This window comes from Phoenix dactylifera, chromosome 13 (assembly GCF_051530095.1).
Source record: "Phoenix dactylifera cultivar Ajwa chromosome 13, Ajwa_hap1_PhDact_Kaust_v1.1, whole genome shotgun sequence".
Taxonomy (NCBI): domain Eukaryota; kingdom Viridiplantae; phylum Streptophyta; class Magnoliopsida; order Arecales; family Arecaceae; genus Phoenix; species Phoenix dactylifera.
In genome coordinates, this window is record NC_143202.1 from 28,439,753 (window position 1) to 28,464,824 (window position 25,072).

Genomic DNA, 25,072 nt, shown 5'->3' on the forward strand with positions numbered 1-25,072 from the left:
ATCGCTAGCCGAGGATGTGGTGGGATTCGGACACGAGGCAGCGAGAACGTAAGTTGTTCTTCTAATTTTTGTAGCAGCTTCTTATTCAATACTCTTCAGGTACCGAGTAAAACCGATAAACTGAGTTACATTAATTAGTCAAAAAAAGCGTAGTGATAGAAATATTTTTCTATTCATCCATATAAAGTGGCGATCGTGGGACGCGAAAACCACGCACGCATCGCAGCTTACAAACTTCAGCCATACATTACATCGCAACCTGGTGCAGGCTTACTACGGTAAACATTAAGAAGTAGAGGAAAATAGAAGGGAAGCAGCTTCAAGAAGCCAACTCCAACCCGCCGGGGCGACCGCCAAGCGAGGGAGAAGGGTCCTCCATCTCTTTATTTAGGGCTGGAGGGGAGGGAGGACTTCGACCCTGGAGACCCCTTGCTTGGCCTCCGCCACTTTGGCCACCTCCACTTCTCCAACGACGACCGCATCGCTGGGCTTCGTCATCACGTCCTCCTCCGCTTCGTCATCTTGTCCTCCTCTGCCTCCGGTGGGCTCTTCCTCTTCTTCCTCGACGTAGTTGGGATCGTTCGGGTCGATGGCGGGCGGAAGGGGCTCGAGCTCGTTGTAGGCCTCGTCGGCGGGGCCCTCCCAGGTGAACTTCCCGCCGTGGCCGGACTTGGGGACCTGGTGGAGGCCGCCGAGGCCATCCACGGGATGGCGGTCCATGCGGTGGACCCCCTTGTCCACCATCTTCTTCTCGAAGTAGCGGATGGTGTCCGGCCGCTGCGTCCGGGGCACCTCCACCTTCTCCACTTTCTTCTTCCCTTCCTCGTCACGGCTCTCCCCTCTGATCTCCATCATCCACCGGCACTCGTCCCTCTCTCTTATGTATTAGTATCTCTTCTGCCTGGGGTGTCTGCTTGGGATTCGACGGGCGTTTGCTTGCTGAAAGAAATACTGCATTTCTTCCGGCGAGGGGTTCCAAAGCTAGAGAGGGAATTTTATATGCGGCGGAAGAGGAAAGGTTTCCCGGCTCGAGGGGTCTGGAAGGGGATGGAAGCTGGTGGATGGTTCCGCCACGTGTTCGTCTACGCCACGCGTGTCCTTATCAGCGGGCGCTATCCGACCGTTCACCTAATGTCCTATCGGCAAGAATATGAAATTTAAAAAAAATAAAAATGCAAAAAAAAGAGAAGTTCGGATGATGGCTCTGGAACAATCTCAACGCATCCGGTTTCCGGTGTCACACCTTTGTGAGGTCGGAATAGGGCAACCGATTTTTTTCGAGTTCCCTCGCTCATGATGTGCGGCAACTAGGAATCTTGGCCTTCTTTTCCTAGCTCAGCCTTGTGCACTTCTTTTGGTCAGGATCAGCCCGCATGCACCTTGGTTTCAGACCCTTTTGACACTAGGCCGAAAACCCTACAACACACTATATCATGTAAGACATGAGGATGAAGGGAAAGGGACTTGTATTCACTCAAAACACAAGTAATTGCTCTCACAAGCCGAGAGCCTAGCTTTGCCCACTCACAAGGACCCTAGCTAATCCCAAAACCCTCCTTGGCCCACACATTGGCCCGGCCAAATTCCCTTTTGGCCGTGGACTGCACTTACCTTCACCCGGCACAAGCACAATCCCTTGGAACCCCCAAGCCCTTCTCTCGGCCAGCACTTAGGCTCCTCCTAAGTGGCCTTACTCACCTCAGCCTTAGCTGATTTACAAGGACTCAATAGGTTTCCCCAATTAGCTAGCTAAGCCACAACTTAGCTCACCTATGCCTCTTCTCATCCGGCTCTAACCCAAGCCCTTTTATAGGCTAAGGTTTGGGTTGGTTGCAAGGCTAACTACTCAACCGAACTGGTTGCAACTCCCTAACCATACCAACTAACTTAACCACCTCAGCAACCACCTCAGCAACCGCTCCTTGAATCCCATGTGCTGGCTGCCAAGTCACCCAGCCAGATTGCCATGTCAGCCAGCCGGTTTGGCCATGTCAGCCTCAGCCGCCCAGCAGCCTGGATCTCTATCCGCCCATGTGTCCAAACCAGCCAGCCGCCTGGATGCTTGTCCGCCCGCGTGTCCAGACCAACCAGCAGCGCCATGTCCCATGGTCCGGCTGCTGGTCCTGTGGTCTGGCCGCCTGCCTGCCTGGCCGCATGCCCAAAGCGCCGCGCGCCCGCCTGGCCGCAGAGCCTGCGCGCGCCCGATCCCGGCCCGCTGCGACCTCCGCCAGCCGTGCGCGCGCCTGCGCACGGCCTGGACATGTCTGGGCGAGGTTCGGTGAAGCCAACCTCGCCGCCTGCACTCGGCCTGGTCTGCGCGTCATCCGCCCAGCGAGCGCGCGTGCTGTGCGTGGTCTGGCCGATGTGCGCGCCACTCTGCGCCCGGCCCGGCCAGTGTGCGCGCGCCTGCGCGTCATCCGCCCAGCGAGCGCGCGTGCTGTGCGTGGTCTGGCCGATGTGCGCGCCACTCTGCGCCCGGCCCGGCCAGTGTGCGCGCGCCCCGCGCACAGCCTGGCCAGTGTGCGCGCGCCCTGCGCGCGGCCTGGCCAGCATGCGCGCGCCCCGCGCATGGCCTGGCCAGTGTCGGACAGCCGTGCGCCCGCCTGCGCACGGCTCTGCAGTGCTTGGCCCTGCTGTGCGCCGGCTGCGCCCAGCCAGCGCCCGGGCCAAACCTCTGCGCGCGCACGCCTCTCGCGCGCCTAGAGCTTTTGGCGTGACATTCCTCCCCCGGCTGAAGAAGTTGACGCCCTCGTCGACTCCTCCTGCAGAAAGGAAAAGATGTGGTCTTCGAATTGCCACAAATTGGCTGCTTGCTCCCAAGTAGCCTCCGTCACACCTTCACCATGCCATTGGACCAAAAATTCTGTATTTTTGCCTATCTTGCGGCGCTCAAGTATCCTTTGAATTTCCTTAGCATACTCCTTGCCAATAGTTGGTGGCGCCCTCTTTGGTACCACTCGATTCTCATCATGGGACTTGTGATATGGCCGCAAGAAGCTCACATGAAATGTGGGGTGGATCCTTAACCTTTCCGGTAGCTCAAGTCGATATGCCACCGTGCCAACTCTAGCAATGACCTTGAAAGGTCCATCACACCTTGGCATAAGTCCCCGGTGCAATTTGATCTTCCCCATCTTCTTCCAAATTTGTGGTGTTATTTTTAACAACACTAGATCCCCTACTTGGAACTCCAATGGTCTTCTTTTTCTATCAGCAAATTTTTTCATTCTCCTTATGGCTTTGGACAAGCTTTCCTTAGCTTCATCAATCAAGTCCTCTTTTTCCCTAGCCATTCGGTGGGCTGCTGGACACTCACTTGCCTCCTCTTGGAGGGCAATTTCCAAAGGAGATAAAGGTTGAAAACCAAAACTTAATTCGGAAGGACTCTTACCCGTTGAAGAGGATCGGTGCAAGTTGTAGCTGAATTGCGCCGGTTCAAGTAAGTCCAACCAATTCCTTTGGCTTGCTGTCACATAGTGTCTCAAATACTCCTCTAGCAGCCCATTTATCCTCTCCGTTTGGCCATCGGATTGTGGGTGATATGCTGTGGAGAAATGAAGCTCGGTTCCCATGGTTTTGAAGAGTTGTGTCCAAAATCTTCCCGTGAACCTTGGGTCCCTATCACAAATGACATTGGCCGGCCCAAAGTATTTTACCACTCCATTGAAGAAAAGAGTGGCTGCCACATCGGCTGGACAAGGGAATGGTGCTGCCATGAAGATTGCATACTTAGAAAAACGGTCTACTACCACAAATATAGACCTCATACCTTTCACCTCCGGCAAGCCCGTGATGAAATCCATGGACAAGGACACCCATGGCCTTTCCGGGATTGGAAGTGGCTGCAGCAACCCAGCATCCCTCTTCCTCTCTACCTTGTCCAATTGGCAAAGATGACATGTCTTCACATATAGCTCAATGTCGGCATACATCTTTGGCCAATAGTATGATCTTTCCAGCAATGCCATCATGCGCCTTGCCCCTGGATGACCCGCCCACTGTGGGTCATGGCATTCCCTCAACAGCAGCTGCCGAAGTCCACCTCCTCTTGGGACAAACAGCCTGCTGTCACGGGCATAAAGCAACCCATCATCCATCCAGAATTTCTGCAGTCCACCCGCCTGCACATCTTGCAGCAGCTTCATGTAGCCTTCATCTTTAGCTGCAAACTCCTTCAGTTTGGCCTTGAAGTCACTGTGGAATGCAGTGAGAGCAGTCACATAGCCCTCCACGTTCTTTCGGCTCAAAGCATCAGCAACCAAATTCTGTCTTTCCGGCTTGTGCACCCAATCAAAACTGAATTCTGCTAGGTACTCTTGCCACCGCGCTTGCTTGGGAGTGAGCTTCTTTTGAGTGGCGAAGTAGGTGTTTGCCACATTATCCGTGAAGATCTTGAAGCAAGTCCCCAGCAAGTAGTGCCTCCACTTCTCCAAACAATGGATCACGGCGGTCATCTCCTTCTCATGCACGGAGTACCGTTGTTCCGTGGCATTTAGCTTCCGGCTTTCAAATGCCACCGGGTGCCCATCCTGTGACAAAACACCTCCAATTGAAAGGTTAGAAGCATCCGTGGTTACCTCAAATGGTTTGTCAAAGTCCGGGAGCGCCAACACGGGTTCATGGGAGATTGAAGTCTTCAATTCCTCAAAAGCCTTGTTGCATCCGGCCGACCACTCCCATATCACTTCTTTCTTCAAGAGATCGGTGAGGGGACTCACAATCCTTGAGTAGCCTTTGATGAACTTCCGGTAGTAGTTGGCAAGCCCTAGGAAGGCCCTCAAATCACCGATCTTGGATGGAGCCGGCCACTCTTGAATGGCCCTCACCTTGTCTTCTTCCATGTGTATCCGGCCTTTGCTAATTCGGTGTCCCAAGAAGGAAATCTCTTCTTGGCCGAATTGGCACTTCTCCCTCTTGATGTACAACTTGTTGTCTCTCAAAGCATTGAATACAAGATACAAATGCTCTAAATGTTCTTCTAATGAGTTACTAAAAACAACAATATCATCTAGATAAACTACAACAAATTTATCTAGAAAAGGATAAAGCACATCATTCATTAGGTTACAAAATGTAGCCGGTGCATTAGTTAGCCCAAAGGGCATCACTAAAAATTCAAATGCTCCATACCTTGTGACACATGTAGTCTTGGCTTCATCTCCCTTGGCAATCCTCACTTGCCAATATCCGGATCTTAGGTCAAGCTTGGTGAAATATGAAGCCTTTGCCAACCTATCAAAAAGATCCGCCGCGTTAGGGATAGGGTAATGATTTTTCACCGTTACCTTGTTGAGTGCCCGGTAGTCTATGCACATCCTCAAGGACCCATCCTTTTTCCTTTGGAAAAGCACCGGTGCTCCGAACGGTGCCTTGGATGGTTGGATCAATCCGGCCTCCAACAATTCATCGAGTTGCTTCCTTAGTTCCGCCAACTCCAAAGGAGCCATTCGGTAGGGGGCCTTTGCTGGTGGAACCGCCCCCGGTATCAACTCAATTTGGTGATCCACCGGCCTCCTTGGTGGAAGTTCCTTTGGCAATTCCATGGGCATAATGTCATTGAAGTTGCCCAGAATTTTCTGCACTGCATTGGGAACCTCCTGCAGCACCTCCGGTTGGATTACCCTTAGGGCTGCAAGAAAAGTATTTTCTCCTTGTTTCAAGCCCTTCTTGGCTTGCTTTGCGGTGATCACCACACCTTTGCCCTTCTCAGCCGGCACCCATGCTTCAGTTTGAACAAAGCATGGTGCCTTCTCATCCCCAATCATGACACCCCGCAGATGAGGCATCAAACACACCCTTGCCGCCAAGAAGAATTCCATCCCTAGGATCAAATCAAAGTCATCTAAAAGGACAACCATGAGAGAACACATACCTCTCCAAGAACCCAACTCTAGGGTAGTTTCAGCCACTCCTTTCACTGGCGTAGCCCCTGAGTTGACTGCTTTGATTCGGCTTGAACAATCAGCCACTTTCAGCTTCATGTGTTCAGCCTGCCGCAGGGACATGAAGTTGTTCGTCGCTCCGGTGTCCAGCATCGCCCTAACCTTTACTCCATTGATCTTTACCATAGTATACATCAATCCGGAGTAGAGAGAGGGTACTTTTTCTGCTGTAAGTGCACTTACAACTTGCAGGGGATTGACTCTTGGCGTGTCATCAGCTTCTCCCTGCGCTGCAGAATTCTGCACCGGCAATGCAGCGACGGTCTTCTTCTTTGGGCAGTTTCTTGCAAGGTGGGGCTCTCCACAGATGAAACAGCCCCAAGTAGCCTTCCCTTTCTCAGGCTGCTGCTTTCGGTTGGCACCAGCAGCAGCTTGCTTTGGCTTCTTTGGAGCAAAAGCCTTCTTCCGCTTTGGCCACTCCTTGGCCAGTCTAGCATCCGGCGCCTTGGACTTTGACTTTGGCCCAATGCCCGGCTGAGGCGCTCGGAAATCCACCAAGGCCTCCGCTGCTGCCATTGCCGAGGGGATGTTTCGGACTCCTTGGCGTCGGAGCTCGGTTTGAGCCCACGGTTGCAACCCACTCAAAAAATTGAATAGTTTGTCTTCCTCGGACATGTTGGAGATGTCAAGCATAAGGGAGCTAAATTCTTTGACATACTCCCTTGTAGTCCCGGTCATCTTCAACTTTTTGAGGCTCTCCCTTGCAAGCCATGAAGTATTGCAAGGTAGGAATTGATCTCTCAATTCCTTCTTCAAAGCACCCCAAGATTCAATGAGTGGGCGCCCCGCACCCGTGTCGTCGGCCACCCGGGTTCGCCACCACAACTTGGCATCCGAACTCAAGAACATAGTAGCCATACTTACTTGATCTCTCTCGGGCACTTTTGCTGCATTGAAGTAGTTCTCAAGATCCCATATAAAATTCTCTAACTCCTTGGCATTTCTTGCTCCGCCAAAGGGTTTGGGCTCCGGGATCTTGATCCTCCCTCCATGGTCCGGGTTGGATGAAGTAGAGGGGGCATTCACCACAGCCCGTTTCAGCAGCACAACCTCCTCTTCCATGGCCCTCATTCGGTCCATTATGGAGGCTACCAAGTCGGCTTGTTCAGCCCTTTGGTGCTCCGCTCTTGCCCCTACATCTTGAACCAAATCAGCAAGTGATGTTTCTAGTGAAACTAACCTTTCTTGGTGCTCGGTGTAGATGGAAACCAAGTCTGGAATTTCCTCCTCTCCCGGGTTACCAACTAGCTCCTCTAGTCGGACCACCCTCTCGGTTAGCGTCATGGTTCCGGAATGCACCAAGAACTTCAAGAATCAGCAAGAATGGAGCTCTGATACCACCTGTCACACCTTTGTGAGGTCGGAATAGGGCAACCGATTTTTTTCGAGTTCCCTCGCTCACGTGTGCGGCAACTAGGAATCTTGGCCTTCTTTTCCTAGCTCAGCCTTGTGCACTTCTTTTGGTCAGGATCAGCCCGCATGCACCTTGGTTTTAGACCATTCTGACACTAGGCCGAAAACCCTACAACACACTATATCATGTAAGACATTAGGATGAAGGGAAAGGGACTTGTATTCACTCAAAACACAAGTAATTGCTCTCACAAGCCGAGAGCCTAGCTTTGCCCACTCACAAGGACCCTAGCTAATCCCAAAACCCTCCTTGGCCCACACATTGGCCCGGCCAAATCCCCTTTTGGCCGTGGACTGCACTTACCTTCACCCGGCACAAGCACAATCCCTTGGAACCCCCAAGCCCTTCTCTTGGCCAGCACTTAGGCTCCTCCTAAGTGGCCTTACTCACCTCAGCATTAGCTGATTTACAAGGACTCAATAGGTTTCCCCAATTAGCTAGCTAAGCCACAACTTAGCTCACCTATGCCTCTTCTCATCCGGCTCTAACCCAAGCCCTTTTATAGGCTAAGGTTTGGGTTGGTTGCAAGGCTAACTACTCAACCGAATTGGTTGCAACTCCCTAACCATACCAACTAACTTAACCACCTCAGCAACCGCTTCTTGAATCCCATGTGCTGGCTGCCAAGTCAGCCAGCCAGATTGCCATGTCAGCCAGCCGGTTTGGCCATGTCAGCCTCAGCCGCCCAGCAGCCAGGATCTCTGTCTGCCCATGTGTCCAGACCAGCCAGCCGCCTGGATGCTTGTCCGCCCGCGTGTCCAGACCAACCAGCAGCGCCATGTCCCATGGTCCGGCTGCTGGTCCTGTGGTCTGGCCGCCTGCCTGCCTGGCCGCATGCCCAAAGCGCCGCGCGCCCGCCTGGCCGCAGAGCCTGCGCGCGCCCGATCCCGGCCCGCTGCGACCTCCGCCAGCCGTGCGCGCGCCTGCGCACGGCCTGGACATGTCTGGGCGAGGTTCGGTGAAGCCAACCTCGCCGCCTGCACTCGGCCTGGTCTGCGCGTCATCCGCCCAGCGAGCGCGCGTGCTGTGCGTGGTCTGGCCGATGTGCGCGCCACTCTGCGCCCGGCCCGGCCAGTGTGCGCGCGCCTGCGCGTCATCCGCCCAGCGAGCGCGCGTGCTGTGCGTGGTCTGGCCGATGTGCGCGCCACTCTGCGCCCGGCCCGGCCAGTGTGCGCGCGCCCCGCGCACAGCCTGGCCAGCATGCGCGCGCCCCGCGCATGGCCTGGCCAGTGTCGGACAGCCGTGCGCCCGCCTGCGCACGGCTCTGCAGTGCTTGGCCCTGCTGTGCGCCGGCTGCGCCCAGCCAGCGCCCGGGCCAAACCTCTGCGCGCGCACGCCTCTCGCGCGCCTAGAGCTTTTGGCGTGACATTCCTCCCCCGGCTGAAGAAGTTGACGCCCTCGTCGACTCCTCCTGCAGAAAGGAAAAGATGTGGTCTTCGAATTGCCACAAATTGGCTGCTTGCTCCCAAGTAGCCTCCGTCACACCTTCACCATGCCATTGGACCAAAAATTCTGTATTTTTGCCTATCTTGCGGCGCTCAAGTATCCTTTGAATTTTCTTAGCATACTCCTTGCCAATAGTTGGTGGCGCCCTCTTTGGTACCACTCGATTCTCATCATGGAACTTGTGATATGGCCGCAAGAAGCTCACATGAAATGTGGGGTGGATCCTTAACCTTTCCGGTAGCTCAAGTCGATATGCCACCGTGCCAACTCTAGCAATGACCTTGAAAGGTCCATCACACCTTGGCATAAGTCCCCGGTGCAATTTGATCTTCCCCATCTTCTTCCAAATTTGTGGTGTTATTTTTAACAACACTAGATCCCCTACTTGGAACTCCAATGGTCTTCTTTTTCTATCAGCAAATTTTTTCATTCTCCTTATGGCTTTGGACAAGCTTTCCTTAGCTTCATCAATCAAGTCCTCTTTTTCCCTAGCCATTCGGTGGGCTGCTGGACACTCACTTGCCTCCTCTTGGAGGGCAATTTCCAAAGGAGATAAAGGTTGAAAACCAAAACTTAATTCGGAAGGACTCTTACCCGTTGAAGAGGATCGGTGCAAGTTGTAGCTGAATTGCGCCGGTTCAAGTAAGTCCAACCAATTCCTTTGGCTTGCTGTCACATAGTGTCTCAAATACTCCTCTAGCAGCCCATTTATCCTCTCCGTTTGGCCATCGGATTGTGGGTGATATGCTGTGGAGAAATGAAGCTCGGTTCCCATGGTTTTGAAGAGTTGTGTCCAAAATCTTCCCGTGAACCTTGGGTCCCTATCACAAATGACATTGGCCGGCACCCCAAAGTATTTTACCACTCCATTGAAGAAAAGAGTGGCTGCCACATCGGCTGGACAAGGGAATGGTGCTGCCATGAAGATTGCATACTTAGAAAAACGGTCTACTACCACAAATATAGACCTCATACCTTTCACCTCCGGCAAGCCCGTGATGAAATCCATGGACAAGGACACCCATGGCCTTTCCGGGATTGGAAGTGGCTGCAGCAACCCAGCATCCCTCTTCCTCTCTACCTTGTCCAATTGGCAAAGATGACATGTCTTCACATATAGCTCAATGTCGGCATACATCTTTGGCCAATAGTATGATCTTTCCAGCAATGCCATCATGCGCCTTGCCCCTGGATGACCCACCCACTGTGGGTCATGGCATTCCCTCAACAGCAGCTGCCGAAGTCCACCTCCTCTTGGGACAAACAGCCTGCTGTCACGGGCATAAAGCAACCCGTCATCCATCCAGAATTTCTGCAGTCCACCCGCCTGCACATCTTGCAGCAGCTTCATGTAGCCTTCATCTTTAGCTGCAAACTCCTTCAGTTTGGCCTTGAAGTCACTGTGGAATGCAGTGAGAGCAGTCACATAGCCCTCCACGTTCTTTCGGCTCAAAGCATCAGCAACCAAATTCTGTCTTCCCGGCTTGTGCACCCAATCAAAACTGAATTCTGCTAGGTACTCTTGCCACCGCGCTTGCTTGGGAGTGAGCTTCTTTTGAGTGGCGAAGTAGGTGTTTGCCACATTATCCGTGAAGATCTTGAAGCAAGTCCCCAGCAAGTAGTGCCTCCACTTCTCCAAACAATGGATCACGGCGGTCATCTCCTTCTCATGCACGGAGTACCGTTGTTCCGTGGCATTTAGCTTCCGGCTTTCAAATGCCACCGGGTGCCCATCCTGTGACAAAACACCTCCAATTGAAAGGTTAGAAGCATCCGTGGTTACCTCAAATGGTTTGTCAAAGTCCGGGAGCGCCAACACGGGTTCATGGGAGATTGAAGTCTTCAATTCCTCAAAAGCCTTGTTGCATCCGGCCGACCACTCCCATATCACTTCTTTCTTCAAGAGATCGGTGAGGGGACTCACAATCCTTGAGTAGCCTTTGATGAACTTCCGGTAGTAGTTGGCAAGCCCTAGGAAGGCCCTCAAATCACCGATCTTGGATGGAGCCGGCCACTCTTGAATGGCCCTCACTTTGTCTTCTTCCATGTGTATCCGGCCTTTGCTAATTCGGTGTCCCAAGAAGGAAATCTCTTCTTGGCCGAATTGGCACTTCTCCCTCTTGATGTACAACTTGTTGTCTCTCAAAGCATTGAATACAAGATACAAATGCTCTAAATGTTCTTCTAATGAGTTACTAAAAACAACAATATCATCTAGATAAACTACAACAAATTTATCTAGAAAAGGATAAAGCACATCATTCATTAGGTTACAAAATGTAGCCGGTGCATTAGTTAGCCCAAAGGGCATCACTAAAAATTCAAATGCTCCATACCTTGTGACACATGTAGTCTTGGCTTCATCTCCCTTGGCAATCCTCACTTGCCAATATCCGGATCTTAGGTCAAGCTTGGTGAAATATGAAGCCTTTGCCAACCTATCAAAAAGATCCGCCGCGTTAGGGATAGGGTAATGATTTTTCACCGTTACCTTGTTGAGTGCCCGGTAGTCTATGCACATCCTCAAGGACCCATCCTTTTTCCTTTGGAAAAGCACCGGTGCTCCGAACGGTGCCTTGGATGGTTGGATCAATCCGGCCTCCAACAATTCATCGAGTTGCTTCCTTAGTTCCGCCAACTCCAAAGGAGCCATTCGGTAGGGGGCCTTTGCTGGTGGAACCGCCCCCGGTATCAACTCAATTTGGTGATCCACCGGCCTCCTTGGTGGAAGTTCCTTTGGCAATTCCATGGGCATAATGTCATTGAAGTTGCCCAGAATTTTCTGCACTGCATTGGGAACCTCCTGCAGCACCTCCGGTTGGATTACCCTTAGGGCTGCAAGAAAAGTATTTTCTCCTTGTTTCAAGCCCTTCTTGGCTTGCTTTGCGGTGATCACCACACCTTTGCCCTTCTCAGCCGGCACCCATGCTTCAGTTTGAACAAAGCATGGTGCCTTCTCATCCCCAATCATGACACCCCGCAGATGAGGCATCAAACACACCCTTGCCGCCAAGAAGAATTCCATCCCTAGGATCAAATCAAAGTCATCTAAGAGGACAACCATGAGAGAACACATACCTCTCCAAGAACCCAACTCTAGGGTAGTTTCAGCCACTCCTTTCACTGGCGTAGCCCCTGAGTTGATTGCTTTGATTCGGCTTGAACAATCAGCCACTTTCAGCTTCATGTGTTCAGCCTGCCGCAGGGACATGAAGTTGTTCGTCGCTCCGGTGTCCAGCATCGCCCTAACCTTTACTCCATTGATCTTTACCATAGTATACATCAATCCGGAGTAGAGAGAGGGTACCTTTTCTGCTGTAAGTGCACTTACAACTTGCAGGGGATTGACTCTTGGCGTGTCATCAGCTTCTCCCTGCGCTGCAGAATTCTGCACCGGCAATGCAGCGACGGTCTTCTTCTTTGGGCAGTTTCTTGCAAGGTGGGGCTCTCCACAGATGAAACAGCCCCAAGTAGCCTTCCCTTTCTCAGGCTGCTGCTTTCGGTTGGCACCAGCAGCAGCTTGCTTTGGCTTCTTTGGAGCAAAAGCCTTCTTCCGCTTTGGCCACTCCTTGGCCAGTCTAGCATCCGGCGCCTTGGACTTTGACTTTGGCCCAATGCCCGGCTGAGGCGCTCGGAAATCCACCAAGGCCTTCGCTGCTGCCATTGCCGAGGGGATGTTTCGGACTCCTTGGCGTCGGAGCTCGGTTTGAGCCCACGGTTGCAACCCACTCAAAAAATTGAATAGTTTGTCTTCCTCGGACATGTTGGAGATGTCAAGCATAAGGGAGCTAAATTCTTTGACATACTCCCTTGTAGTCCCGGTCATCTTCAACTTTTTGAGGCTCTCCCTTGCAAGCCATGAAGTATTGCAAGGTAGTAATTGATCTCTCAATTCCTTCTTCAAAGCACCCCAAGATTCAATGAGTGGGCGCCCCGCACCCGTGTCGTCGGCCACCCGGGTTCGCCACCAAGAACATAGTAGCCATACTTACTTGATCTCTCTCGGGCACTTTTGCTGCATTGAAGTAGTTCTCAAGATCCCATATAAAATTCTCTAACTCCTTGGCATTTCTTGCTCCGCCAAAGGGTTTGGGCTCCGGGATCTTGATCCTCCCTCCATGGTCCGGGTTGGATGAAGTAGAGGGGGCATTCACCACAGCCCGTTTCAGCAGCACAACCTCCTCTTCCATGGCCCTCATTCGGTCCATTATGGAGGCTACCAAGTCGGCTTGATCAGCCCTTTGGTGCTCCGCTCTTGCCCCTACATCTTGAACCAAATCAGCAAGTGATGTTTCTAGTGAAACTAACCTTTCTTGGTGCTCGGTGTAGATGGAAACCAAGTCTGGAATTTCCTCCTCTCCCGGGTTACCAACTAGCTCCTCTAGTCGGACCACCCTCTCGGTTAGCGTCATGGTTCCGGGATGCACCAAGAACTTCAAGAATCAGCAAGAATGGAGCTCTGATACCACCTGTCACACCTTTGTGAGGTCGGACTAGGGCAACCGATTTTTTTCGAGTTCCCTCGCTCACGATGTGCGGCAACTAGGAATCTTGGGCTTCTTTTCCTAGCTCAGCCTTGTGCACTTCTTTTGGTCAGGATCAGCCCGCATGCACCTTGGTTTCAGACCATTTTGACACTAGGCCGAAAACCCTACAACACACTATATCATGTAAGACATGAGGATGAAGGGAAAGGGACTTGTATTCACTCAAAACACAAGTAATTGCTCTCACAAGCCGAGAGCCTAGCTTTGCCCACTCACAAGGACCCTAGCTAATCCCAAAACCCTCCTTGGCCCACACATTGGCCCGGCCAAATCCCCTTTTGGCCGTGGACTGCACTTACCTTCACCCGGCACAAGCACAATCCCTTGGAACCCCCAAGCCCTTCTCTCGGCCAGCACTTAGGCTCCTCCTAAGTGGCCTTACTCACCTCAGCATTAGCTGATTTACAAGGACTCAATAGGTTTCCCCAATTAGCTAGCTAAGCCACAACTTAGCTCACCTATGCCTCTTCTCATCCGGCTCTAACCCAAGCCCTTTTATAGGCTAAGGTTTGGGTTGGTTGCAAGGCTAACTACTCAACCGAATTGGTTGCAACTCCCTAACCATACCAACTAACTTAACCACCTCAGCAACCGCTTCTTGAATCCCATGTGCTGGCTGCCAAGTCACCCAGCCAGATTGCCATGTCAGCCAGCCGGTTTGGCCATGTCAGCCTCAGCCGCCCAGCAGCCTGGATCTCTGTCCGCCCATGTGTCCAGACCAGCCAGCCACCTGGATGCTTGTCCGCCCGCGTGTCCAGACCAGCCAGCAGCGCCATGTCCCATGGTCCGGCTGCTGGTCCTGTGGTCTGGCCGCATGCCCAAAGCGCCGCGCGCCCGCCTGGCCGCAGAGCCTGCGCGCGCCCGATCCCGGCCCGCTGCGACCTCCGCCAGCCGTGCGCGCGCCTGCGCACGGCCTGGACATGTCTGGGCGAGGTTCGGTGAAGCCAACCTCGCCGCCTGCACTCGGCCTGGTCTGCGCGTCATCCGCCCAGCGAGCGCGCGTGCTGTGCGTGGTCTGGCCGATGTGCGCGCCACTCTGCGCCCGGCTCGGCCAGTGTGCGCGCGCCCTGCGCACAGCCTGGCCAGCATGCGCGCGGCCTGGCCAGTGTCGGACAGCCGTGCGCCCGCCTGCGCACGGCTCTGCAGTGCTTGGCCCTGCTGTGCGCCGGCTGCGCCCAGCCAGCGCCCGGGCCAAACCTCTGCGCGCGCACGCCTCTCGCGCGCCTAGATCTTTTGGCGTGACACCCGGGGCTTTAGGACTCCGATATATCTGACATCTAGGTCGGGCCCGAGACGGAGATGAAACGAAATGTCGATTGATCTCGGCTGAGATGGAAAGCGCGTGAGCCCATATGGTAAATCCTTATTTTGATTTCTCATGTTATCGCGATTCCTCCACTTGTGATGCTATGTACCTTATGATTAAACCATAAGGCTCGTTTGGTTCACGGAAAAAAGAGGAGAAAAGTATGGTCAACGGAAAAATAATGAGATGCCTTTTGTTTAGTTGGAGTTTTCAAAGAAGAGAGATGGAAAAGTTGTATTCTCATGAAAATATAATTCCTACATTTTATGGAAAGTCTTTCCCATGAGAAACATGGGAAAGTTACTCTCTCATGAGGCGGAAATCACTTTATTTTTATTTTTTTCAAAAAAGTCCTTCAGCATTAAATAAGAATTAAAAAGTCATTAAAGATCTAATTTTTATTAAGAACATAATAGGAATTATAAATAACTTTTCCAGAAAAATGGATTGCCAACCAAGCATAAACACTTTATAAATTTGTTATTTTTTCATGGTCAACCAAACATGCCAAAAGTACTTTTTTAGGCATCCTCTTTCTAGAAATTTGTTTTTCAGGAATCATATTTTTAGGAGGAAAAATATTTCTCGTGAACCAAATGAGCCTTAAATGTCTTTCTTATGTCTCCTTCCAAAGGTAATCTCTCTCATATCTCTTGTTTTCACCCCTGAGCTCGCTCTCGATCCTCCATTACTGCAGCTTGGAGTTAAATCCATCCACATCCAGGCCGCTCTCCTTGCCTTGGTCTCGCCGTTCCCCGGGCCTCCATCCACTGGAACTTCGACATCGTGGTGGTGCTCCACTGTAACAAAATATATGGTCACTTTGTCATTTAAACATCGCTTATATTCATGGTATGGTCTGATTTAGATGTGAACGAAGATTCGCTCAATAATAAGAAAATCTCTTTTTATTTGTGTAATAGAGAGAGAGAGAGAGAGATCTTCTAGATTAAATGGAAGAAATAATAAAATGATATAGAATAAATGAGAATATAATTATTAGTTATGAAAAATTGATATCAATATTTTTTGGTAGATACGGACATCCATCCTTCGGATTTTCCTATGCAATGTGCATGCTTAATTCTAGCTGCATGTAGAATCAATATAAAAACACCAGCAGGGTCAAATTAACTCTCTCTTCAAACATATTTTACTTGCTCGTTGGTTAAGAGTATTGGTCACATGAGCAACAAAGTGTCTGCATATTTTGCTATTGCAATGCCATCACCCAGTCACAGTGGACATGCTTGAAACTCTGGCAGAACTTAGTAAGGATAAATAATTATTAGTTTCTAAAGAGAATAACTAATTTTGATAGTTTTATCAGGACAAACAATGCAAATAGGTTAAAGAGCTCTAAATACGATCCGTCGTTTATCTGGGACCTGACCGTGCCTAAAATCATGTTGAGGATAGGGTCTCTTATAAAGGATTGAAGTCCACCGGCACTGCTGAAAATAAAGAGGAAAAATAAGAATGCATTCGCGCAAGGTAAAATTCTGGCGAAGCCAGGCAGCAAGGCTACCATATCCTCCCCTTGATGACGACGGAAAGGTAAAACTCTGATAGCCCGGCTTAGTGATCTCGCGTCAGTGGCGTACAGTAGAGATCACGGGCGTACAGAATATCCAGCAACAATTGGACGGCTGCGATCATCCAATCGATGCTTGAAACCAGAAAGAGTATGGCTACGGCATGCATGCGACGCCGTTCTTCTCTGCAAAGCATGGCAAGCCGCGAAGAGCTTGAAGCTCCTCTCCCCCTCCTCTTTCTATTCTGCGACGGAAATTAGACTCATGTCAAGCGTGGCGGCAAGATGGTACGTTGCGGTCTCTAGTCCTACTCTTGTGTAGCTCAAATAAGAACAGAACATTAACAAATAGCAATTTGTTCCGAGATTGTTTCGAGCAGATATGTGTTTCTGCGTTTGTTATGGTCAAGGTGTCATCCGATCCAGCTTGACCAATCGCATTCTTGCGACGACCTCCAAAAAGATTCATCAAAAATACCCAAGATCTTTCTACGAAGAAGTAACGGGAAGAACCAAAAAAAACAATAGATCTACATGAATATCACAGAGGCATTACTGAATTCCACCTGATGCATAAGCTTGAACCACTTGAGAAGAAGATCCATGGACAATACACTGGTCATTAGATAAACAACGAAAGACCTGACGACGACGACTACTACAAGAACAACAAAGATACCCAGAGTTTTTGGTCTAAGGTTACAGAGACATCAGAATAATATAGAAAACCCAAACAATCATCAGAGCACACGTCATCTTACACTCGCTGAAGCGTCACTAGCCTAACACCTAACCAAGAGAATCGCTCATGTTAGAATAGTACGCTAGGGTTAGGAGTGCAATACAGGAAGCTTGATTCTACTCCCCGGGTAAGCATATGTTAATATCAGGAGAAGGTTTGTGCTCCGATGATTGCTGACCGTTCCAACCTGCCATCCGGAAAGAAGAGAAGTTCAGATTTGGGGGGTTGCTGCTCATGCTGTTTTCCACATCTCCATGGCTTTGCCCGGGTATCGTCGAGGCCGGGGTTTCACATTCATCATCAGGATTTGCCTGAGAAAGGGGCCTTGCTGTTGTCAATACTCCAGTAGATGTTGGAATTGGTGAGTATGTCGGTTCCTGGATAGCCTTCCTTTTATGCTCCTTAAAAGTGTTTGGTAAGAAACTCCCAACGACCACCTGCAAAAGCAACAGAAACCACATCATCGGGGCATCTTTTACATCCGAGAAACCTGAAGAAACACTATTTCTTTAGCATCGGAATAGAAAGATAAATGCATTTCTATGACCGTTCAAGTTAAAGTACTCCCATACGCTATATTCTACATCATACATACAGGAATGTCAAAAGTCCAAGACAAAAACAGCTCGACCACGGCGTGACCTCCAGAACGGATGGCATTTTTTGAAATTTTCCTAAACCATAATTTGGATCAGCTTGTTCATATCATACCTTGTTAATACTCAGACACCATGATCGTTTCCTCGACGCCCAGGGACCAAAAATACAGCCAGGGACCAAAAATACAGGGAAAACATAACAAAGTATTTGAAAAACAAGCTAACTCGTAAAACTTATTCATCCTGTATGGAACAATTATAGTTACTATTGGCTTAGGCTTACCTAGCTTAGTCCAGGCTCATTCCACTGACTGAGCTAGACTAAGGCTCGGGCTTTCTTTATTGAGTCTGAAAATTGAGAGGGCAGCAATTCATTAGCATCACTAACTTTGGAGTCAGTCCTAGGACAGCACCCCCTTACTGTATAAGATAGCCTGATTGCACATGGATCAGTGCAAGTTCACAAGAATATACACAATGATTACTTTCAGTACAGTGGAAGTGCTCGGAAATCAAGATGTCACAAAAATGCTGGCTTTTAGTGGTTTCCACTTCAGAACTCTAGCATACTAAAAGTTTTAGAAAGCAAGGACTTGGATCTTATGCATTTTTCAATTTTCCCTTTTTCTTTAGCAGAGGGCAACTTGAAATTTACTGGCACAATTGAGCTTTCGCAGAGTTGATTTTTTTCATTCATTCTGATGATTCTTGTTTAAGCATCAAAATACACATTACTGTAACTAACTATGCTATAGTAATGATTCATTTAGAAATAACAGAAAATAGCAAATGGTGTATGTGCTACTATCTTCCTTAATCTTCATGGCCCTTTTCCAGATTATATAGTAAATGAAGCTGGCCTCATCCCATCTATCTGAGGTTAATTAGCTGATACATAGTAAGTGACTTCAAAATACGATGTTTATACTGCAAACAGAGATTCAAATCTCGTAAGTTATCAGTTTATATAGCAAAACATGCAAGATCCCAAAGCACAGAGGTCCATGATATACAACACTATCATGCTAGCACATTACGCAATGCTCCTGATTCATCACTTATGACCCGATAAAATAGCCTTTCTTTAGCTGGTACAATTGAAAACACACATAGAAGGTTGATAACTAATTTCTACATGGAGCGAAACCTAGAGAACATAAGTTTCATATAATTCCTGTTAGACATCATAATGTTGCATATGCCATAGTAGTCCAGAAGACAGAACTACATGAAATTTCTGCCAGGTATCAGAATGATGCTAACCCATACCGGTTCAAACTAGACACTTTGTACTATTATGTAATAGGGGAGTAAACTTCTGTTGCATAGTGTATGAATGCCCTTTTCCTAAGCCAAGTTGCTGATAGAAGGCTTACTTATTAGCACCTAGTTTGATATGTAATCCCCTCTTTGTCAGAGTCCAGTAATATTAACTGACCCATGTAGTTTTATGCAGGACAGCTTTCCCGGTACACCACATGATAGTGGAGTGTACCATGTAAGATATAGGAACAAGTCAGACATTTCTATAACAGACAAAAGTTTTATGTTACTTGAATTGGACTGGCCGCAAGAAGTAATCCAGCAACTCCTCCACCAACCACACGACCATCAGGGCCAGCAAGTGAGACACTTATCCCGCCAGTTCTACTGCGTACGCCACCATTCTCTGTAATTGTGAAGGAGCCAGATAAAGATAGAATCTCAAAGCGGCCCTGCATAATAACATAATGAACAGCTTAGAACCCATTGTATTGTTTTTCTTCTCAAGGAAGATAAAAATAAAATAGATAATACAACCCAGAAGAAAGAGAGGAGAAGAGACATTGCAAATGAACATGAAGGTGGAACAAAGATTGTTTTTTGATCCTACAGTACAACTGCTGAGTGCTGACTTGCTAGTTATTAAATGTTTTAATATACATACAACCTTGGCTTTTATCTGATAGCATTTACGATTTTATTTATCATCTTATCACACAGAGATGCATGTCTATGTGCACTAACAGGCCTTTAGGCAAATTCAACAATTCAGCACCTGTTTATAATGGACTATGAAGCCGTATTGGCTGCAACAATGACAAAAATTTAACCCTTAGCAGAAATTTACTGTTTCTAGTAGAGCGCATTGGCACATTACATGAAGCCAAATGGAAGTTCTTTTAAATCGCCTAGGCAACCTCAAAATTTTTCAGCCTGTGACCTGAATTATCTCGAGCATCATGATGAAAGCACAATCAAAAGTCAGTGAAGATGAACACGAGCTCCTGCAGGTAGACATGAGCAGAAGGAACCCTAGTTCAAAAGATGTCTAAGATGCAGCTGTATGCAACCTTCAGAGCCACATTATTAGGTTTGCAAGCTTCATGGGTCTTCCAGGAAAGATACTAGTTGATATATAATAAAGGACTTGTGAAGACTCAGATACAAGCAATGGAATTGATGATCATCGGCCTTGATATTTAGCTGCAATGTTTTATGCATGAAGACATGTGTCTGTACATTTCTCACTACAGGAAATGCGCTTCCTACTTACAATAAATGCTTGGAATGGGACTCCAACGCAAAGGGATGCTGAGTGTTGCATATAAGGAGGCAGTGTTAAGAAGAAAAAAAGCCTACATGCGAAGAAAACTCTGAGAATACTTGGAAGAGTCCCTCTCATGAGATGGTGATCCATATGTCTCCTAAACAAGAATCCTTAAAATAAAGTGAGCCAAAGACACAAATTAAATGTGCTCACTTAGGATGAAGGTCAGCAATGTGAGTAATATAAAGCACTGTGATGCATGGGCACAGCATGCTAGAACAAATTTACTGTTGACCAGGAGGCAAAATCACCCTCTAAGTGATTTTAGGATGGCTGATCCCCTCAAAGATACTGGTTTTACCTCTCCTTTTCTTTATTCCTTGATCTCTTTTTTTTTCAATTTGAGAAACATGGTGGGAATTCCACCTTCTGGGATCAAATGAGGAACCTCCTGTCCCCTTTCAATGTAGATTACTAGCATGTACAAAGCTACTTAGCATTAAGCATTTACTATCAAGTTCCCAGATAAACTGCCTTATACTGGATTAAACCACATGCAAGAGCAACAAACTAGACATCTAGGTAGATTTAACAAAACTATAACTACAAGAAGCTAGTGTAGTGTAGTGTCGAATACTAGTTTTTTTGACAGTGAAAAAACAAAATAACCAACCTTCAAGTAGCTTCTAAAACTTGTGGAAATGACAAATGCTAAGGACAGGGAATTTGCTTAATTTGTAAAATCTGGTCGCTTGATGGTTGAGCTGGAACAGTCAGGAGTCATCTCTCTTTTTTTGATGCTGAAACTGATGAAAGATATCATTCCAGAGTTATTATTTGTAGTTTATTAACCAAGGCAGAAGGCTGGTGCAGGTGATTCTCATTCACCGACCTAAAAAATTGAACAAAGTAGCAGATTTTGGATGGAATTGGTTGAATCTCATACATAATGTCTGGAGTAGGGGCTCCATGGATCATTGCTGGATCACATGATTGAAAGGAAGAGCCCCTCAAACCCCACCCCTTCACCCACCCAATAAAAGGATTTTTACTTATGTTTTATATGAGGTGTAGCACCATCAGTCCATCACGGAACTTCAATATATCTAATCAAATTACATGATTGATATAACCTAAGTTCCTCAATACAATATTAATCCTATCTCATGCTAAGACATAGCATACATTTTTTTTTACTTTCTCTTTCCATACATATAATGCTTCTTAGTGATGTTAAAACTTTGCCTTTTACATAATTTCTTATCTAGACAAATAGTATTTGTCAGCTTCAACGTATTTTGGTTTTAGCTTTTCAATCCTCCGAATGGATGACATGTACAAATCTAAACCACTCCGAAAGAGTTTTAAAAGTTTAAGTTTGATATAGAGGAATAACCTAAGGGCTTAAGTATCTAATTATAACATGCCAAGGTTAAGTATCAAGATAATTGGTAATGGCATGCTTTCATGGAGACAAAAATTGAAAACCTGAGTGTTCATATTCCAAGCAGCTGTTGAGCGGAGATAAGTGGCACTCAAGGTAATAAGGACGCATTAACAAAACTTAGCCGTCTCATCAACAAGCAAATAAACCTGAATGCCCGCAAATAAGAAGCCGCAGCTCGTACCTCATATGTCAAGGTGCCACCAGAAGAACCTGGCTGGCGTAGAGTGACATTGGAGATAGCTCCATTAGCAGAGAGAATGCAAACTGCCCGCGGGCCCTTTTGGGAGAAGGAGAGTATCCTCGCAGCAACATCCTACCAGGCCAAAGGAATTCTTCAGCATAAAGTCCCACTTATTCAATCTCCGGTCGTGTGGTGCAATTTAAAAAGTAGTTTGGGAAGGCATTCAGAACAGCAAATGAGATGAGGAGCAAAAATTTCTGCTTTGTAGTTGCGATGTGTTACCTCCCCTGTGGCTATGGTCACAACATGTGGTGTGAAATTTCCTCCAGCTGAGTACGCAAACCACTCCCCTTCAAAAATCAAAAGTTTGGGACGTGAGATGAGACAAGTATTGCACGGTTATGCACCGAACAATCCACCCTCTAAATGATAGCGAGTTGATGTTCGGATGAAGCACTGCAGCTGGGTCATTATATTAGGTGTTTTTCAGTCTTATTTTCCGATTTGTGTATGCCAAACAAGAAAATAAACCCGGTAGCACAGCACAAAAATATTTTCTTCACAAGGAACGCTTGAAAGGCAGGGCTTTTGTCCCGCTACCAGCGTTAGCCCACCAAGAAGAACAGAAGTAGAAGGGGGTTCCTTGCCATAATCTATGAAATCAAGATGAAAGAAACGAGAGATTTCCCCTTTTTTTTTCGTAGCATTACGGTCTCGGCTCTCCTAAAAGCTAGCAACTTTATCTACCAATGATTTTCTTTTCCCCCCACTGTGACCAAACTATTAACTGTTCGATATCAAGACACTGAAAAAAAAAGAAATAGTTGCCACCAACTCAAACAGTCACGGAACCGTAAATAAAAATGGGTAGCAGGGAAAACGATAGAAAAGAAGAAGAAGCGTCTGCAAGCGAGGGAGGGAAAGAGGAGAGAGTCGAGGTTGGAACTTGGAAGGGGAGGTTAGAAGAAGAGGGAGAGAAAGAGAGAGAGGACCGACCGAGAGCTGCAAGGAGCTGGCGCTTGCCGGAGCCTGGTGGCCGCCCTCTACCCCGTTTGCTGGAAAAGTCTCCGCCGACGGGAGAGAAAGGGGAGGAGGAGGTGGTGGGGGACAGCGCCAGGGCCATGCTGCTTCCGTCGGGCCCGTACTTGCGGGGCCTCCCCCGCTTCTTCCGCGCAAGATCCTCGCCGCCGCTCCCGACGCCCGTACTCATGCCCGTCGCTATCCCCATCCCTATGCCAGGCACCGGCGGCACCACCGCTCCCGGACCAGCAGGCGGGGACGGAGTCGGGGATGGCGATGGGGTCGAAGAAGGAGAGTCCTTCGCCGCCCCTCCCGCATCTCCTCCTCCAACTTCAGGAGAACCACTCACCACGACGCTCTCCCTCCCTTCCATGCATATACTAGCGAGCTATCCGACACGCCGACAGACGGACAGACGGACAATAGGAACACCAGCAGCAGCGCAAAGGGAAGGAGAGAGAAAACCCGATCGAGTGGTTGGATAAAGTTTCGATCTCCTTCTTTCTTTTTTCTTCGTTCCTTCTCCTCTTCTTCCTTTCTGGGTTTTGGAATGAGACGCGACGACGAGCAGGGCGAGCGAGTCTTCCTCTCTTTCCTCTCCTCTCCTCTCCTCTCCTCTACTCTACTCTACTCTCCGTCCGTCGTCGATTGAGAAAGAGAAAGAAACGGACAAAGGAAAAGGAACAAAAAAAAAAAAAAGCTGCTCTGGTTATCCCTTTCTTCCTTTCCTTGCCTTCTTTTTTTATTTTTTCCCTTTCCCTTTCTTTGTTTCTCCCTCGCCTGCTCCTCCTCCGGCTGCTGCTACCGCAACCGTGAGGCGAGAGACAAATACATAGAAAGAGCGGGTTCCACTTCCCCTCATCTCTCTCTCACACGCAATTTCCTCCCTCTCTTTAAGTGACCTCTAAACCCCTTGAAACCACTCGGAATGACGTCGATGCCACCAAGCAGGGCAGGGTGCGTGCCCTCAGACTCCAGGGGCTTTCTTTTTATCTCGTGGGGAGTTGGGCTGGGAAAAGTGGGGCTGGAGAATCTGGGAATACAGTGAAAACATAGTCCAGCCCGTGTTTCTTCTGCAGAACCTAAACCTAGCGGCAATTCGTTCGTATCCAGTTAGTTAATTAAATTAAAATTACGACAATACCCTCTTAATTTTAGGCCAACCTTGGTTAACTTTTTTTTTTTAACTTTAAGAAGTTCAAAAAAAAAAAACCCAAATTTGCAAATTATTCCAAGTTGACTCATCTCCATTACATCATGTGACCATCGTATTATAATATAAAATTGTTCTACGCTGAATCTCCCATTCGTCGGGCATAGATCTCAAAGCACAACCAGAATCATCATCCATCTACATAGATCTCAAAGCGACTAGTGGATGATATAAATTATTCACCCACCTACAAAAATCTCAAAGCGACCGTATAGATAATCCAGATATTCATCCATCTACATAGATCTCAAAGCCTAGATATTTATCCATCTGCACAAATCTCAAAGGCAAATGGATGATCCGAATTCGTGCAAGAAAGGAAATATGGGAGGAGGGCTTTCTCCACACCAGCCACTATTGGCGCCACCCGCTCCCTCAACATGGGCTGTGATTGTTGAAGATCCCAACACTGGTAGTGGGGCACGAGGGCAGGCGGTGGATGGTTTGAGCCTGAGAGATCGGGGTTTGGTGAGGTGAGAATAGATCAAGATAATCAAAGACGTCGGAACTAGGCTATGGTTGAGATTATCGAAATAGAATTTGGAGTCAGAAATCAAGAGATTAGAAGAAATTGGGGAAAATTAAGGTTTAGGCGGAGTCAGAAGCCCTAGACTTTGGAGAGAAGAGAGAGATTCGCCACAAAATGATGGAGTGGTGTATCGATGTTGTTGTGAGAGGCTCACCGGTGTTGCCACATATGCTTTCATCTGACCGCTAGCGACGTGGAGGGAAAAAAAGAAGAGGAGAAAAGACGATTAGAGAGGAAGAAGAGGATGATGCCTGCATAGATCTCAAAACAACCGCAAATGATTTAGATATTCATTCACATGTGTATCTCTCAAAGCAATTGTGGATGATCTGATATTTATCAATATGCACACATCTCAAAGCAATCAATAGATGATCAGAATTATCCATCTCTTTGTACAGATCTCGAAGCAATACAAATGTTCATTCACGTGCACAGATATCCAAGCAACTGCATAGATAATCCGAATATTCATCCGTCTACATAGATCTTATAGCAACCATATAAATGATCCAAATAGTCATCCACTTGTACGGATCTCAAAGTGATTGTATGGATGACCAGGATTATTCATTCATCTACCTGCATAGATCTCAAAGCGACCATGTAGATGATTTAGATT

At 48.2% G+C, this 25,072-nt stretch overlaps 2 protein-coding genes across 3 annotated transcripts; both read right to left on the reverse strand.

Moving 5' to 3' along the window:
* Positions 1–153: 153 nt before the first annotated feature.
* LOC103717683 (plant/protein) lies at positions 154–991 on the reverse strand. Its single transcript, XM_008806160.6, has one exon. The coding sequence runs from the start codon at positions 853–855 to the stop codon at positions 388–390; it is 468 nt and encodes a 155-aa protein (XP_008804382.1). The 5' UTR covers positions 856–991; the 3' UTR covers positions 154–387.
* A 15,750-nt stretch (positions 992–16,741) lies between these two features.
* Positions 16,742–23,782, reverse strand: LOC120112102 (AT-hook motif nuclear-localized protein 7-like). Of its 2 annotated transcripts, XR_015972750.2 has the most exons (6): positions 22,685–23,573; positions 21,971–22,038; positions 21,689–21,820; positions 19,084–19,245; positions 17,814–17,878; positions 16,742–17,368 (listed from the first exon to the last, which is right to left on the reverse strand). XR_015972750.2 is itself a non-coding variant. In XM_039130677.3 (5 exons), exons 1-5 carry the CDS (start codon positions 23,079–23,081, stop codon positions 17,048–17,050), a joined length of 1,080 nt encoding a protein of 359 aa, XP_038986605.1. In that variant the 5' UTR covers positions 23,082–23,782; the 3' UTR covers positions 16,742–17,047. The 2 variants fall into 2 exon arrangements, 1 of the variants encoding a protein (XP_038986605.1); XM_039130677.3 differs by lacking the exon at positions 17,814–17,878 and having other exon boundaries at positions 22,685–23,782.
* Positions 23,783–25,072: the final 1,290 nt, after the last annotated feature.